Source organism: Dromaius novaehollandiae, chromosome 1, assembly GCF_036370855.1.
Source record: "Dromaius novaehollandiae isolate bDroNov1 chromosome 1, bDroNov1.hap1, whole genome shotgun sequence".
Lineage (NCBI taxonomy): Eukaryota > Metazoa > Chordata > Aves > Casuariiformes > Dromaiidae > Dromaius > Dromaius novaehollandiae.
Window position 1 is genome coordinate 196173770 of NC_088098.1, and position 15932 is coordinate 196189701.

Below are 15932 nucleotides of genomic sequence, written 5' to 3' on the forward strand. Positions count from 1 at the left end.
CTGGCCAGTGTCTTTGAAAGGGAACATTACAAGTAATGAGTTCTTGCAGGAACGGAAAATTCAATGGAATCTACAGTGCATCTGCGTCTGTGAGTTTTTTCAGGGATGCACTGGGTTCTCCATCTCTGCTTTTAAGGGACAAAAATATCGAAAGGGATCATGTAAGAAGTTGTGTATGGATAGAAAGATGTTGTTACATAATGAACATAAGTGTGGCAGATATCTTGATTTTTGTCAGAAGAGTCTTCGGCAGGGTAAGAAAGTGGAGGAAGAGTGGGGAATGGCTGAAATGAAGATGAGGAAGATTTGTTGCTTTGCTTCTTCCGGGGATGACTTTAACGTGATGTTTATAGAGTGTCTTTGGGACGCTCTTCTGTTCCATTGGGAGGCTCTTGAGCAGAGGCAGAACTGGTGCACTTCTGATACTGTCACTGAATATCATGGAAATGTGTTTTATTACATCACATTGTATGAGTTTAAGCAGATAAAAGTGAAACAGGAGTGGTGTTGTCATGCTGCATGCAACGCTGGGCCTTGCTTCTGCTGCTGCTGCCAGGGTTTCCAGCCTTTCTGGGCTTCCTGAGAGCATGGGGTACCTTTGTCACCAACACAGATTTGTCAGTTTTGGTGTGGTTTGGACAGGCCTTGTTGACTTCAGCAAAACATGTGAAACAAAAAAGCGGAAGAGTTTGTGAAGACTTTTGGAGATGTAATACAATGCTTTTGTGTTCATGGTTTCTGGTTTTGGATTATGTGAGTTTACGGAATAGGATTCATACTGTATTCTTTAAAGTAAATAAATGATTAAAGTCACATTCATGGATATACTGGTGTATAGAAATGTGTAGTGCTATCACTGATGCAGAGATACTCTGGTCTAAGGTTGTTCTGCTAATTGTTAAAAGCTTTCATGTCACAGTTTGCTTCTCCCGATTATGCAAAATTCTGAGCTCTCATAGAAACTCATTGCTCTTGGTAAACAAATGTGGTTGATAATGGAATTGAGGAAGTCTTCCAAACAATGTCAGCATTGGGTGTTGAACCATTGGTCATCATAACCTGCTGTTGCTGAGTAAAGGGAATACTCTGTACACAGCAAATGCTCGTAAGCAAACTGGAACAGTAAATAACATCTGTGAACAATGAACTTGGTATAACACTTGCACCAATATCTAACATCAGTAAAATTCTGGTATGGAAGATAATTTAAAGTCCACAGTTACAGGAATGTAAAATGGAGATATTATTTTGTCTTGTAGCTCAAGAGGCACCAGCCCTGCTGCAGCACCTTATGGATCAGACGGTGAACACCAGTAACTCTGCAATGTTGGAGTGCCAGGTTGATGGCATCCCAGAGCCACAGATATCCTGGTTTAAAAACCACGAAGAAATACAGCAAGAATCAGGTGAGAGCTCTGTATGCTTCCCCACCTTTTACAACCTTTTCATTATGTTTTATCTGTCTCAGGCAACCATTTCCACAGTTACCAACATTTTCATCCTGAAGTAGGGAAGCATTATTACCCATCTTTTGCAGGTGGGCAGACAACAGTGCAGCACACTGGGTTACACCATCTAACTTTAGAACCTCTCCCAGGCTAGAGATGTCACGGAGTCAGTGGGAAGGATATTATTTCTCAACTTTCATCTTAGAAGACTTATCTCTAGAGAATCCTATTTCTCTCTATTTGCTATAGAGGGAGCCTAAGGATTAGGCATCTTGGCTGGCATGTAGCTAGGAAGGATAAATCCAAGCTTGAGTGACATGTGTAGAAGAACCAGGGGAAGTCTGTGGTCAGGCATGTAAAGTCTGCTCTAGATTCATAGGCTGACCACCAGACTAATTCCATATCTGAGGTCCCCAAGCAAAACTGAAATGCATCCACTTGTACCAGGGGAGTCTAGGTTTCATGGGGCAGAAAGGATTAGCTTCTCAGGTGTTATGCTGCAGTTATAAGAAAACCTTGAGAGAAGTTTACTGATGTGTTCAGACTGTGGCTTCAAAGATTAGTTAAGGCCACAGGTCTAGATCTGATGGAACCACAATTATGGAAGTGTTCCTTGAAGATTTTAGGGTCAAAAGGTGGAAAAATTTGATGGGGAAAAAGGCAAAACTTTTCTCATGGGAATTCATCCATATCCAAATCAGAACCACACAATGAGGTAGCCTTAAAGGCCTGGTAAAAATGTTGAAGTAGGTTTGGTCTATAGGAACTTGGATCCTTAGTCTTTAATAGCAATGTCCTAGAAAATTTGCATGCAAGTTTTGTTTGAAATTACTGTAGAATGAATAAAAGCAACTGGGAAAATCTGAGTATTTGTTAAAGTGAGTTATAAGCGTGTGCAGACTTGCAACATAGACACTAAACATAATCTAGAGCTAGATTCTGTGAAGTTTTACATTGACCACATGGTTATAACGTGAGTTATTCACACCATCTTCTAGAAAGTAGGCTGTGTATCTAACCTGGGTGTAGACGCAACACACACAAGGTTAGGAGCCAGGAAGATGTCTTTGTAGGGTAAGCCAGAGCACTTGAGTTAAGTGCCTGAAATAGATGATGGGATGATAGTTCTGTTTGGCGCCAAATGCGTAAATGTGTACTTAACTACACGTTTCCTGGCTGTACTGTGCCTTAAAGGCAGGCCTGAGGCCAAATCTGCTGCCTGCCTCTGTTCCTTGCTTTCTGGAGGTGTTGAAAACTTTGACTAACTCCTATGTTTTAGGATACATCTAACAGGACCTTTTTCGCACTAGTTAGAGTCCTTCCTAGAATGGGCCTAGTGACCCCTGTCACATGAGCAACTGAGATTTGTAGCAAGTCTGAATCCAGGTTGCCTGTAAGGCCAGTGTGGATGCATGGAGCTAGGTCTGGGAAGTGCTCCAAGACTCAGACTGCCTCTGAGACAGACCTGCCTTGAGAAGTGTAGTGTTAAGTAATCAGACCACCCATGTGTTTAAAAATTGGAGACATACTGAAAAACTCACTTGCATGGAAGTCTAAGCATAGTGCTATTCACTATGCTTAATACCAAGTGCTCCCAGGATCATACTGTTGGGCTGAGCTTTTTCACTCACACAAGTGCTTTATAAACACTGATTTCCAAAAGTTTCCCAAAACAGCCAAGTATATTTGGCTTTCCTGCAGATAACATTTTGCTATGCAATCTGTGGCTCAGATTTCTTTTGAGAAGAACTTGAAGCAGATATTATTACACAAGTGGCTGTTTTTGTTTATATCCTGGCTCCCACTCATTGCAAAATCTTTCATTTCACAGGAATAATTTTAGGGCCCGGAAGCCGAATGCTGTTTATTGAAAGGGTAAAAGAAGAGGATGAAGGACTTTACCAGTGCATAGCCACCAACTTGAAAGGGTCTGTGGAGAGTGCAGCGTATGTCAGGGTACAAGGTAAAAAATGATATTAAGTGAGAACAGCGAGCTTCCCAGAGTGATGTTCTTACTCAAGCTGGAAGGGAGGGTGTATGACTTGTGGATCATGTGATGATCTCTGAATGCAGCAATTTGAAGGAAGTCTTAGCAAGGGAAATGTACCAGGTTGGAAAGGAAGCCGAACAGGAAATGCTAACTCAGAGTGTGTTTATACTGACCTAAAAAGAAGAATTGCTTCAACCCAACAAAGATCGGGTCAGGGTAGAAGACAAATGTAAATTTAGTTTCATCAAAACAAACAAAAAACAAAATAAAGTGCATACTTCTGCCCACTCATTTTCCCATTTCAGGTTAATTCCATCAAAATTAGAGTCTTAGATATTTTCATGTGTTTATTTTCAATGTAAACTGAGCTGCCAAACAGGATCAGAAGATTTTACCCTAGCAATAACTACAGATGCATTTTTCAAAGGTACTTCATGTACCTAAAGAAGTAGATATGATCAAGTTATTGCTGCTGCCATTACTTGAGTTATTTTGCTATTTGTTTAAACGTACAGCATTGTCCTCCTGTCTACTGCCAAGCTTGACTTAGACCTGGGGCAGTGACTTCCCTTGAGTAACTGTACATTGCAGAAAAAGCAGGTTTATTTTGTGACTTTTCAGTTTCATTGAATATCCTTTTGGTTCATATATTATGAGAAAGGAGAAGCAGATTGACATTCTCTGTGTATGGGAATGCCATGTGCAAATTTGACATACCCTATCTTATTGATCTCATGTCTTAGGTAAATAGTCCTAAATGCATTTGGTTTCTCTTTATATAAAGCATTTTGACTACTACCAGCTCTCTGGGGCAGGGATTATGTCCTTGTGGGTGTTCTCATACAATTGCTAAATGTTTCTGAATGCAAGTCCTGAATATTTGGATGCTGCCCTGCAGCAGAAGACAATTACAGCTAGTAAATTAATATTGATTTTCTGCCACAAGTGCTTTAGCAGTCTCAGTTAATTGTTGTTGCTGATGATACGGGTCTTGCTTTGAAAGGTCAGGGATAAGAATATGCACATGGGCTAGCCTAACTGGTGTAATCAAAGAGTAAAAAACCAACTATTTCCTTATGAATAATACTAAGGTTTTAATGACTATTATAATCACCAGAAGAATGACTTGTCCCTGAGTGTTTGCTGTCAGATGCATCCTGATAATTGATCATTCTGGAAAATGTAACTCATTATTGTATTGATTTTTAACTTCATTATATCTTGGATATTTATTACAACCACCAACATTCTGTAGGATGGCTTCTAGGAAGTCATATCTCCTTGTGCATGATCCAGAAAAGAGGAAATACAGCAACTGGGAAAGCTTTTCTCCAACTGCATGTCTGCAGGGACCACAGACACTGTTCTTGCGTGATTTCTATGGGAGCTGTAAGATAAGCAGGAGATATAGTCCATCATATTAGAAATTATAGCTTTGAGATTAGATGTGAAAAAGAGGGTTTTTTTTACCTACTATGATTGGGAAAAATGCTTCTTCTCTCTTCCACCTGCATGAAGCATGAGGAACCTTACTGGAGGCTTTTTTCACTCATTCCTCTGCAGCCTTCACAGAACTTGAGTGTCTGTCCCTCTTTGAGCGAATTGCAACTTCTCAGTCCATTTTTGAGCCTGGAGATGTGGAATCAGGGTTTTAACATGAGGCTTGCCTGAAGCTTTACCACTTCCTCAGCTTTCTCAGAAATACACACTGTGTAACTGCAACTGTAAATAACAAAGCATTTCTCTGTACCAATGGTTCTCAGAGTGCAATGCAGCAGATCAAAGAGAGCAGAGCAATGCCTCGTGTCTATGGCTGTGTTTAACAGATTGGAAGAGTAGTTTGTGAATGAGTCAGGAAGGAAACTGTCTGCTCTTTTTATTTCCTCTGAAGAAACATTCTTATACTTACAGATAAAACAATGTGTTATTTTTGTATCAGAGATGGATGAATGGATGGTGGAATCCAAGGGCCGTCTTTAAATAATCACTGCCCTTGTTTGGTTTGGAAGCTGTGCTTGTAGAGCTTTCTGAGGAGGCGAGGAGCAACATTTTTGGAAATGTCAGAGCAAGCTGTCCATTTGCTCTTGGCTGAGGAACTGAAAAGGCAGCAAATCTCAAAGGAATGAACAGGAACAGCAAATGGCTGCCATAGCACCCAACAGAGGAGAGAAGTGGGTTCTTAAATACATATTGATGCAAACATTTGGACACAGGGAGTGCAGGCTCTCTTGTGCAGCTCACCTTCAGGGACATGCCTGGCCGCAAGCTGTCTGCACTGATCTCCAAACAGGCAACTTTTCATCTGAAACCTTCCCACTGCTTCTCCCCCTGGGGACTCTTGCACACTCCCCCAGCGGAGTGTCCTTCATACATCTAGTCACAAAGCCACAGCACCATTTGAAAGGGGTGCGCTGATGATGGAAAGAGCATATTTTACAGCTCAAACATACTTAAGTGCCTCATATTAAAGTTGATGCCTGACAACTTTATGTGGTCCTTGCTGATGAGAAAGGAAAGCATCATATTTATTAAGCATTCATTGAACTGTTCTGACATTATGAAAAGGGTGTTTGTTTTTTATATAGCTATCTGTTCGTCTGTCTATCCATCTACCTTTCCATCTCAAAATGTTGTTCGTGCCTTATGGGCCACTCTGACTCTGAAGTTGTTGGGAATGTTTCAATTAATTTTAACTGGAATTCCCTCAGTTACTGAATGAGATTCAGCCAGCATTATGTGGATGTCTGTAAGAGAAAAGATCCCTATTACTGTACATCGGAGGTGTTTAGACTGCTGCAGCAGGGGTTGGAAGTGACCCCAGTCCAACCTCCAGCGCAAACCAGGACAATTGCCAACCCTAGATTAGGTCAGCCACGGCTTTGTCTGGCCAAGTCATGCAAACCCCCAAGAATTGAAAGTCCACAGCCTCTCTGGACACCTGTCCCCATGCTGCATGGTTGTGATCTTGGGATTACACAGATAGAGCCACAACAGACCATATTGACAGAGTGGGTCATGGACACTGAGACCCTTTGGGCGCAGCAGAGAGTGGTGTTGGTACCTCAGATGTTATTTTTCTCCTGGTCTGCACCTGACAGACCTGCACCTGGGCATTTAGAGCCTGAAGTCCTAGGTGCGCTAGTCCAAATCAGAGACCATGAGAGCTCAAGGCCTAAGCAGAGGAGTCAGCTGCCCAAAGTGGCACTCAAAGCAGATGACACTCTGCTCATGCCTGAAGGGATCTGCTGATTAGTATGGGATATCTTCCTTGAGCTCTGCTTGGCAGGATCTACATGGTCCTGGGCTGCTACTGTGCCTGCTCTGAGAGAGAGAGAAGGAGGTGAAGATGGTATCTGCTGCTCCCACTCCTGTCTGGCCCTTCCTGACTGCTTCAGTCACCTTTTCCTTGTCCCTCTGTAGCACTCCGAACACATACAGCAGTGAGTGAAGACTCGTGAGGGAGTTTGGAGGAGGAAAGGGCTGCTTGTTGTTGGAGGGAGGGAGGCAGATGAGGCAAAGCTGCACAGAGGAGCAAGTCTGTGTGTATTGGGGTGACTGATGGATGAAAGTCTCATGGGAGTGAGGCAGGAGCCAGAAATCATGGGCTACAGTATAGAGAGACTGCGGGCTATATTCACAGTCACTCCAAACTTTTCTCATCCCCAGCCCTTTTGTGTGTACCCTTCACTATCTCGTTCCTGTGGACCTCCTGACTCTCCTTTCCTACCTGTTTTACCTCTAATCAGTTTTTTTCTACTCAGTTGAGAGTCATTCAGCCAACTCTGGTCACAATGCTTTTCACAAGACTGGGAATCCCAAGTTTGATAACCTACCCCAGTTCCCATTCTTGTTGCCTAAAATCCCACTGACATTTCAAAGACAACCCTGCACATCTCTTCATTAACTCCCATGCGGCACACAGTTGCCATTAGAAAGTTGCTGCCTTCCACCTTGGGACAGGCTGTATTGTACCTCATGGGTTTTGTGAGTCCTGTCGTATGGAGCAGTGGCAACAAAATGAACCTTCAGTCCCTCCAGGTTTTGCTGAATAAATGTCAGAAACTATTACCAGCCATCTGCATGAATACTGTTCAGAAGCAGGAGAAGAGTATACATATGCAAATGCCTGATGCCAGAGGACAAGTGAGCTGTACTAGGCTGTATCGCTTTTGCCATGATTATGTCCCATATCTAAATTAAGCCTTTAAAAAATATTCACACTTTTGAAAAACTGACAGTTTGTATTCCAGGGAAATAGATATTTTGTACCTCCACTTGTAGTTGCAGTAATATTTTTGCTTCAACGAGCTTCATTCTCAAAGCTGCAGGTTGGATGTGCCTGAGGAATCTTAAATATAGGGCATGAACACAAATCTGATTATCACTTTTAAAGAGGGAAGATATTATGCTGGTTAAGCCACAGCTACAGGAAGCAATTCAAACTGTGAACAAAGCTCTGTAGCCTTGCCTAAAACCAGGCAACACATCCCTCCTGATTACTCAGTGAGCCCACCAGTGAGACATCAATCATCCCTTTTTCATTTGTCAGGAGTAATACTGAGTTGCCTGGGCTTTGAAACTGCTGCAAGTGCAGCTGACAAAACCACTGTGAAATCATGTTCGGAGTTGCTCCTCCTTGTCCTTTCCTCCTGTCTCTGGAGGGTGTATCAGAATAAGAGGCAGAGCACAAGCTTTTTGCATTCACTACCAATCGGATGGAAGGTATATTGTGGAAAGTGTGCTATTCTGACACAATCTGCAAAACAGCCTGCTCTGAAACCATTTTACAAGTCCCTAAGTAGCAGTCTGAAGAGAATTTTATTTGGGATTTTTTTTTAGGATCTGTCAGTGGGCTCTAATATTCTCCAGATTTCTCAAGTTCATGTTTTCTTGCTGTTCCATTTTTTGTGGTTGTTGCTGTTCTTGTTTTTCCCTTTCTGTGTTTAATTTGCTCCCTAGTTTGGAGAGCTCTCCCAGCCTCCTAACAGCCTGATTCTGCCAGCTGCTGCTGGGGACGGGGAAGGTGGGGTGTCCCCGTGTGGACCCTGGCAGTGGAGTGTGCCCTGGAGCTGTCCCTGCTGCTGGGTGGACATGGGACTTAGAACACCCATGCCGTGCTTTGCCTGAGTCGAGCTCAGCAGCCCAGTGCGAGGCCTGACCCATCCAGACCATGGGAATGAGAGCTTGGATTCGCTGATGTCTATAATAACGAAGGTGTATCTTGTCCTCCTGAAATTGGCTGGGACTGTGTCGGAGACCTCTGCCTCTCTGCCACATACGGTGGGAGCTGGCCAGATTCACTGTCACGGGGTGAAACTACATGCCCAGACACACACACATTCTCATACAGAGAAAATCAGGCTAAAATACTCTGCAGCTGAATTTCCACCTTAGAAGAAAATGATTTCTGGCCATCTGGCTGGCCATCCTCCACCTGGTTTACTTCACCCCCTGCACCTCAAAGAAAGTCTGAGTTTTTACCAAAAGCTTACTGACAAATCTAGCACCCTTTTGCCATGTTCAGTACAATGGCTTTGTTGCGGAGATCATTTTTTTCCAAGCTCTGTAAGCCAGGCCAAATAGAGATTAATACCCCATTGAAAAGAAGCTAGTCCTCCCTGGTATTTTATTTTAATGGCAAACAAACATAAACTGCCCCAGTTTTGCAGGTCATTTTCTAAAATGTTTGCTGCTTGATTTTCCCAGGCACATCGGAGAGGTCAAACCTGGAGCTAATAACACTGACCTGTACCTGTGTGGCTGCGACGCTCTTTTGGCTCCTCCTGACTCTCTTCATACGCAAGCTGAAGAGGGTAAGAACATACTCAGAGCTCCTGCCTCCATCTGCCTCCCCTTACTGACCATCTGCTCGTATTGGAAAATTCTTCCCAGACCACTGGGATCACTGAGACTACAAAAAAAAGATCTGATTCACTTACCACTCACCTTAGTTCACTGTGCAATCAGGCAGGCCACTAATGAACATCCTGGGAAATCGTGACTCACAGGGCTAAGCATGAGCAAGCAAAGAGGCAAGGGCCGGGTGGGGGGAAGGCACTGGGACTCAGGAGCACTTGGGTGCCTGACTCCCACCGAAGGCATTCCCATCCTTCTCGAACCTATGGGAGTTTGGCATCTTAATGTCTTTGAAGATCTGAGTGAGCAGGAATGATAAATCTTCACAGAGCTCAGTGAGGTCTGGTTTGCACACATTGTCTGGTATAATTACATCACTTGCAAAGTGATATTTTACTGAAGTAGTTTAGGTGGTGCAGTCCCTAGTACAGATGTGCCTGTATCAGCATGAAAAAACGAACTGCCAGTGTAGCTGACCCTGCTTCTTGTTCAGGACTGATTGTGATGGTTTAAAGCTCCTTTATACTGACAAAACTATGGTTGCATGATGTGCATGAACTCCTAAACTGAGAATTTAAATCATAGCAGCTCTCATAAGCAGAAGATACAAATCTTCTGTAGTGTAGGAAGATCTCAGAGTAACTTAGAGGAGCAGGCTTATTTGAGGAAACAGAGATATTGGAGCAGTGGGGTGCACTGCAGGATGTGGGGCAAGGAACGGCTGCACAAACCCCTCTCCCACAACCCCAAATCTCAGTGGTATTGAAACCCCACTTCCCTCAGCTTCCAGCACCCCTTTGCTCAGACGGAGAGGTAACCACAGGCTTTGTGGCCTAGGGATCCACTCCCAGCCTTCACAGCTCAGCATGTTCCAGCTGGCCGAGCTCAGTGATGATTATAAAAGGTTGACTGCAGCCTGCAAGACCATTTTATCTGAACCTGGATTAAGGCCTGACTATATTTCAAGTTCTACACTGAGAACTTCTATTGACTGATGGGAATGCAGGACCAGACCTCCAAACCGGGACTGTATGGCAGCAATCATTCTTCCTGCCTTCCTACTACCACAAACTTTCCTAAGAAGAGATACAGGGGAGTTCGAGGGAGAGAGAGAAGCAGAGGCCAGCTGAAGCTGCAGGGAAGCTTTGTAGCTATAGAGAAACTACAAAGCAAGTGGGACCAGTTCTGACCACTCACCATCAAAGACAGAGCAATTCATAACAGGACTGCAAAACTGTGAGCTCAACACTTGGAAAAATGTAACCTGTTGCAGAATTTTTTTTATTTACTTTTTTTTAAACTTAGCATTTGCTTGCTAGATTAGATAATAAAAATAATCATCCTTGCTACAGAGCAAGGAATTTTAAGTACACGACATAGTGACGAGTCTTTCCAGTCAGTGTTCTATGTTTAGGGCCTTCTCTGTGTTTCTGTTACAAACCCTTACTATTAAGGATTTATTAGCTCTAAATTAAAGGAATTAGCTCTAAATTAAATTTCATATACAAATGACATTGCTACAATGGAAAAAAAATGTTTCTGCTCTCTGAGAAACGGAGCATTTTCTTAAAGCCTGTCTGATAGCTATAAAGAGAAAACTGATATACTTAACACTTCTTCATCTCTCAGAATGTCGTTTCAAATCCCTAACTATGCCAAAGATTTGGTATTCAGTGCAGCTGAACAAAGAAGTGTAGGAAGCTGTCTGCATCTTCCTGCTCCCCTATTGCTCTTCCTAGGATCGATCATCTCAAAAGCTCTTCTAAAGTGACTGGTTGGAGCAGCCTTGTAGGGACATCTCTATCAAAAAATGCTGCTTTTTGGAACACCACACACACTTCTTCTATCTATATCCCATCTATGGAAGTCCCATCTGGGGACAGCAGATGGTTTGGAGTCAGGCCATGCCATGTGACATTTCCCCAGTCATCAGTGTAATCCTTCTTGGGACTAACTTTCTGGGTACTTGGGATGGTGAAAGGCAAATGAAACAGGAGCTATTAGCTACCCTCATTTTAGTCTAGTCATATCTGTAACCAAAGCATACAAACCTAGCAATATCATTTTCAATCAAATACATGTATGGAGGAAACACATGTATGAGGAAAATATCTTCAAGCTGTAGAGGAGGAGAGCTGAAAACTGTGGGGCAGTTTGATTAAGAATTAAAAATACGCAAATACGTTCATGTGTTAGTGTAGGTGCTCCTGTGCTATTTCAGTGAGTTTGGAAAAATCAGTATGAATTGGTTCAATTCAACATATTTCACATAAATTCCAGCTAATAGCAGGAACCTAGAGCAAACACTAGACCTCTTATATAGGAATATCAGCACTTCTTGTGTATTCAAGAAAAAAGTCTAGTGGATTAAAATGGCAATCCAGATGCTCTTTGAAAGAAAATATGTTTCAAAATGGAAAAGGATGGGCTGCAGAAAACTGAGATGAGATTCATCTTTCCTTACTTTCCTCATGTGAAATGGATAATCCATTTGTTCAGTAGAAACTGATTTTCTGGAAAATTTGTTTTAAATGATCTGTTTGAATCTGGGTATTTATTAATTCCACCAGACTCTGATAATTTCAGTGAAACTGTCAGAAATGATACCTAAGGAATCGAAAATTCTAAAAATTTATAAACTGTTTCCGAAATGTATAACGTCTAGTCTCCTGGAGACTATTCTTGCACAACTTCTAACCATATCTGACCTATCTTTGCTGGGTATATGGAAGAAATAAACACTGGCAGTTGTACTCCATCTGTTGCATATGACCACTTCTTGCTTTGCACAATCATGGGGGAAAAGTTATTTTTAACTACAGTGTTTAGTCATTTTCTGAAAATATTTCTCTTGACTGTGCAGAGGGCCTGTATCAAAACACTATTAAGTGAATACGGATCCAGATGGATTTCGTTGAAGAAACCGGTACATCACATATGAGGAAAGGCAGAGGAAAGGGTTTGTTTTACATAAAAATGGGTTGCAATATTGAAATAAGCCAAGAGGAGCTTAACCAGATCATATATTCGACTGTGAAATGCACATCCCTGTGGACAGAAATAGCTTGGAACCCTTGATCCAAGCAAAAGATGCTGACTGGTGTTGTCTCTTTTTAATTTTGGAATGTTCTTTGTTTTATAGCCTTATTCTTCTGAAATTAAGACCAATTACTTGTCAATCATCATGGATCCTGATGAAGTCCCCTTGGATGAACAGTGTGAATGTCTGCCTTATGATGCCAGCAAGTGGGAGATTGCAAGGGAAAGGCTAAAACTAGGTAATATTAGCATACGTCGCATTGGGTTTGCAACTGTTGAATGAAATGTATTTGTGTCTGTAGGTAAAATGGAGATGGAGATATTTTAGACATGCAGCACAGTGTTCTGCTGGCTTAGGTGTGAGGTATTCCGTGAAAAGTGTTCTTTTTCCATGATTGAATTATAGCATCGAGGACTGACTGGCTAACTGTATCTATTTCACTTTCCATATGTGTATTTAGACTCCAGGCAGGAAAACTAAAATACAGCCAACAACACTGCTCTGTATTTTTTTGCAAACTGAGCTGCTTAAAGCAGAGAATAAAAACAAGGCAACTGCAGAGGCTCACATCAGCCCCTTGACCTGGCTGCTTCTCTCTCTGGATTCAGGAGCCTGACCTTTGGCTTTGACTGTAAATTTCTTCCTTTGTAACCTAATTATGTCCTTATTTGGAAAAAGACCTGTGCAGAAATGGGTCCCCACAGATCTTCCTGTACCCGTTCCTGTTTCTTCCTTTCCTCTTTTCTCCAACCCACTCTCTCTGTTTTTCACCTGTGATGAAGATTTATAGTCATTCTTGCTGGTGCATCATAAAGTGCAAGAATGTCATACACAGGTCCATGCATAAATAAAGATCTATGGAAACTTCCAGCCTGCAGGTGACTTGCCTACAGACACCTGAGTGAAGGGCATGGTTTTGGAAGCCTTCTTGACTTGCTTAGCCTACTGTGGTGCTAACTGGAAGGGCAGGAGAGTAAGGACTGGATTTGGGAGTTGAGGGATCTGTCCAGAAACCATGCACATTTTAAAAGGATGTCAACATTAAAATATCGGTGATAAACTCAGATTGTTGCAATAGTGCTGTTTGTTCTTTCAGGCATGCATTAAATTAGTCATACAGCCAGGGCTAGAAAATCTCTGCCTTTTAGCTAGGGGCCATAACACATTCCTCCTGTCCTCCAGCGATCAGGAACAGAGGGTGATCAAAACATGCATACAGCTGGGATTACGTTTAATTTGCCCAGTGGAAGTCACAAGGTGATCAAATGTGGATGAGGACAGCTGAAATGTGTTGCTAGTGACTTATAATTGTCCCACACAGTTCTGGGAATGCTGAAACATAACGTTGTGTCTTCTTGAAATAGTTTTCGTACCACGATGGACCAAGAGATCAATGTGCAGACAATGTGATCTCAGCTTTATGTGGTGCTTTATTTGTGTGTAAATCCCACAGAAAGAATCAAGCAGAAGCAGAACGTAAACACCAAGGAAAACCTGCGTCTTGCAGGGTTAGTTTTTAGAGTCTGGAGGTGAGGAATGATGGCCAGAGAAGGAGTTAAAAGTGGAAGAACTGGTGTAAACAAATAAAGAATGCTGACAATGAATGAAAACCAGATTCTGAGAAGTTGGGTATGTGCAGTATGCTAGATTATCTCAGTGCAAGTCCTGCTTACATGGCAGTTGGCTCAGCCTTTGAATAACCTTGGCAGCCTCCGAAGATTAGTGTCTCACAAACACAAAATATGCTTCTATGTATTTTTTTAGCATATTTTTATTTAGAAATGCAGATCCTTCCAGCATCAACTAAGCTCATTTTTCTTTTTCCAACTATTTATCCTGAGGATACGTATTTACTGTAACCTTTGTAAAGTAACTCTCTCCTTCTAGCTCTACATCCCATATTCCTCATGCACATAGCTCATAGGTGTGATGCAAAGCTTATATAAAAGGATTCCCCCTTCATCCATAAGAGCTACAGACATCACGGAAAATTTCATATGGGCACCACTGAAGCCAGGATAATTATCATTCAGTTTAGATTAGTGTGAGTGAGATCAAAATGTCTTTTCATTAGATAGAAAAATTCTGGTGCTATAAATCATACCTGTGTCATTGGTTATAACCCTGTAGTGCAGCAAAAGTGTTTATCTATTAGATATTTCTCACCTTATGCTTGGGTTTGAGTCTTCTAATTTATGAGAGCTCATAGACTGCTGAAACTATGGCATGGGACTTATAGGGATTTTTGCCGCATGGTTCTGATAAAATAACAAACGTAGAGGGGGTAAAGAGCGTCCTGAGGTCTGCTCCTTTCTAATGCGCTGCAAAAGTCTCTGACACGAAGCAGAATGTTTTCCTCTGTTCTTAATGTACAGAGCTTTCATACTTAACATAATGGAAAATATGAAGTCTCTAGTGTGGGGAAACCCAGATGACTCAAATCACATCACAGGACCTGAGCACCGAACACACCTTTTGAGCCTCTGCCTTTCCACATACAGGGAGAAAGATATATGCAGTTCCTTTTTTCTAATGCCCCAATCCAGCAACTCACGTGCTTAAATACAGGCCTGTATTTATGAATCCTGTTAAAATGGAACTGAAAAGGAAACCTCCTGATTCAAACTCCTTGACCGAGTGGTCTGTTCATCACTTTAATGAGTTTGAATTGTCTAAAAAAATTGAAGTTAAGTGCAGGAAGTTTAAATAGAGTGTTCTGCTTCCTGGGTCTGGACATAAATGCTGCAAGATTTCATAACTGAGAGCTACACCAATGCAACTGTTGTAGCTGCTTGAGATCCATGACGAGGCGACTGCTCAGATAGTTAGACATCTGGCTTTTTCCTCTGTTTAATAATTTTGTAATTGTTTTGTGTGTCAACATAAGGGTCTTCTGCAGGGGCAATGCGTTAGAATTGGGTTCGTCCTAGACACAATCTGCATATTAAACTGTGGAGCTCCATCTGTGCGCTGAAAAGTTGGAGTGGTCCTATTCTGCACTAACATTTTGTATGGTCCAAAACAATAGTGTAGCAACAAAGAGTAATACATCAAGTGTTATTACAGTTTCCCATTAAATCATAATCGTTGTTTAGAGAAGGAAGTGTTGTTTCCAGTGCTCATTCTCATTTATAAAAGGTTAGCAGCTTTGCGCAGCTTTATGAGCTAACTGGTATGTTTTCCAAGTAGTGACTAAGTTGGTTATCTTGATGTGGGAAGTGAGTTAACACTGATGGAAACAGATTAAAGCTATGGATTAAACAAAGGTACAGTGGGTGTTACATTACCTCAGACTGTAACTTCACCTTGTACAAACCACAAACTGCCAGGCCATTAAGGACTAAGAGCACCAATTCACTAAGAAACTTGAGACCTTGCTCTTAATGCTACTTCTCTTATATACCTGCTGAATGAACAAACTACATGCAATAACTGAAACAGGAGGTGACTACAGACCTTTAAAGATATGCGCTGATCCACTTGTATTTGTGTATCAAACCCTAAGCCCTTCGAATCCCAGTGCTTAAGTCTGTCGATGCTTTTCAGCCACACAGATTAAATTCTTCATGGATTTTATTCACTGTAAAGATGCAACACT

At 42.0% G+C, this 15932-nt stretch overlaps 1 protein-coding gene and 1 long non-coding RNA gene across 4 annotated transcripts in view; one reads left to right on the top strand and one right to left on the bottom strand.

Moving 5' to 3' along the window:
* Nucleotides 1–15932, top strand: part of FLT1 (fms related receptor tyrosine kinase 1) — a 113610-nt gene that overhangs the window by 74008 nt on the left and 23670 nt on the right. For both annotated transcript variants that reach the window (XM_026108882.2, XM_064504969.1), the window contains exons 14-17: nucleotides 1260–1406; nucleotides 3280–3411; nucleotides 9145–9251; nucleotides 12437–12572. In XM_026108882.2, coding sequence (XP_025964667.2) covers nucleotides 1260–1406; nucleotides 3280–3411; nucleotides 9145–9251; nucleotides 12437–12572 — 522 coding nt within the window. The remainder of the gene's footprint in view (nucleotides 1–1259; nucleotides 1407–3279; nucleotides 3412–9144; nucleotides 9252–12436; nucleotides 12573–15932) is intronic.
* LOC135327164 (uncharacterized) lies at nucleotides 3773–9427 on the bottom strand. Of its 2 annotated transcripts, none has more exons than XR_010387299.1 (3): nucleotides 9385–9427; nucleotides 4909–5067; nucleotides 3773–4825 (listed from the first exon to the last, which is right to left on the bottom strand). It is a non-coding gene; the product is annotated as an uncharacterized LOC135327164 (long non-coding RNA). The 2 variants fall into 2 exon arrangements; XR_010387298.1 differs by lacking the exon at nucleotides 9385–9427 and adding an exon at nucleotides 9185–9311.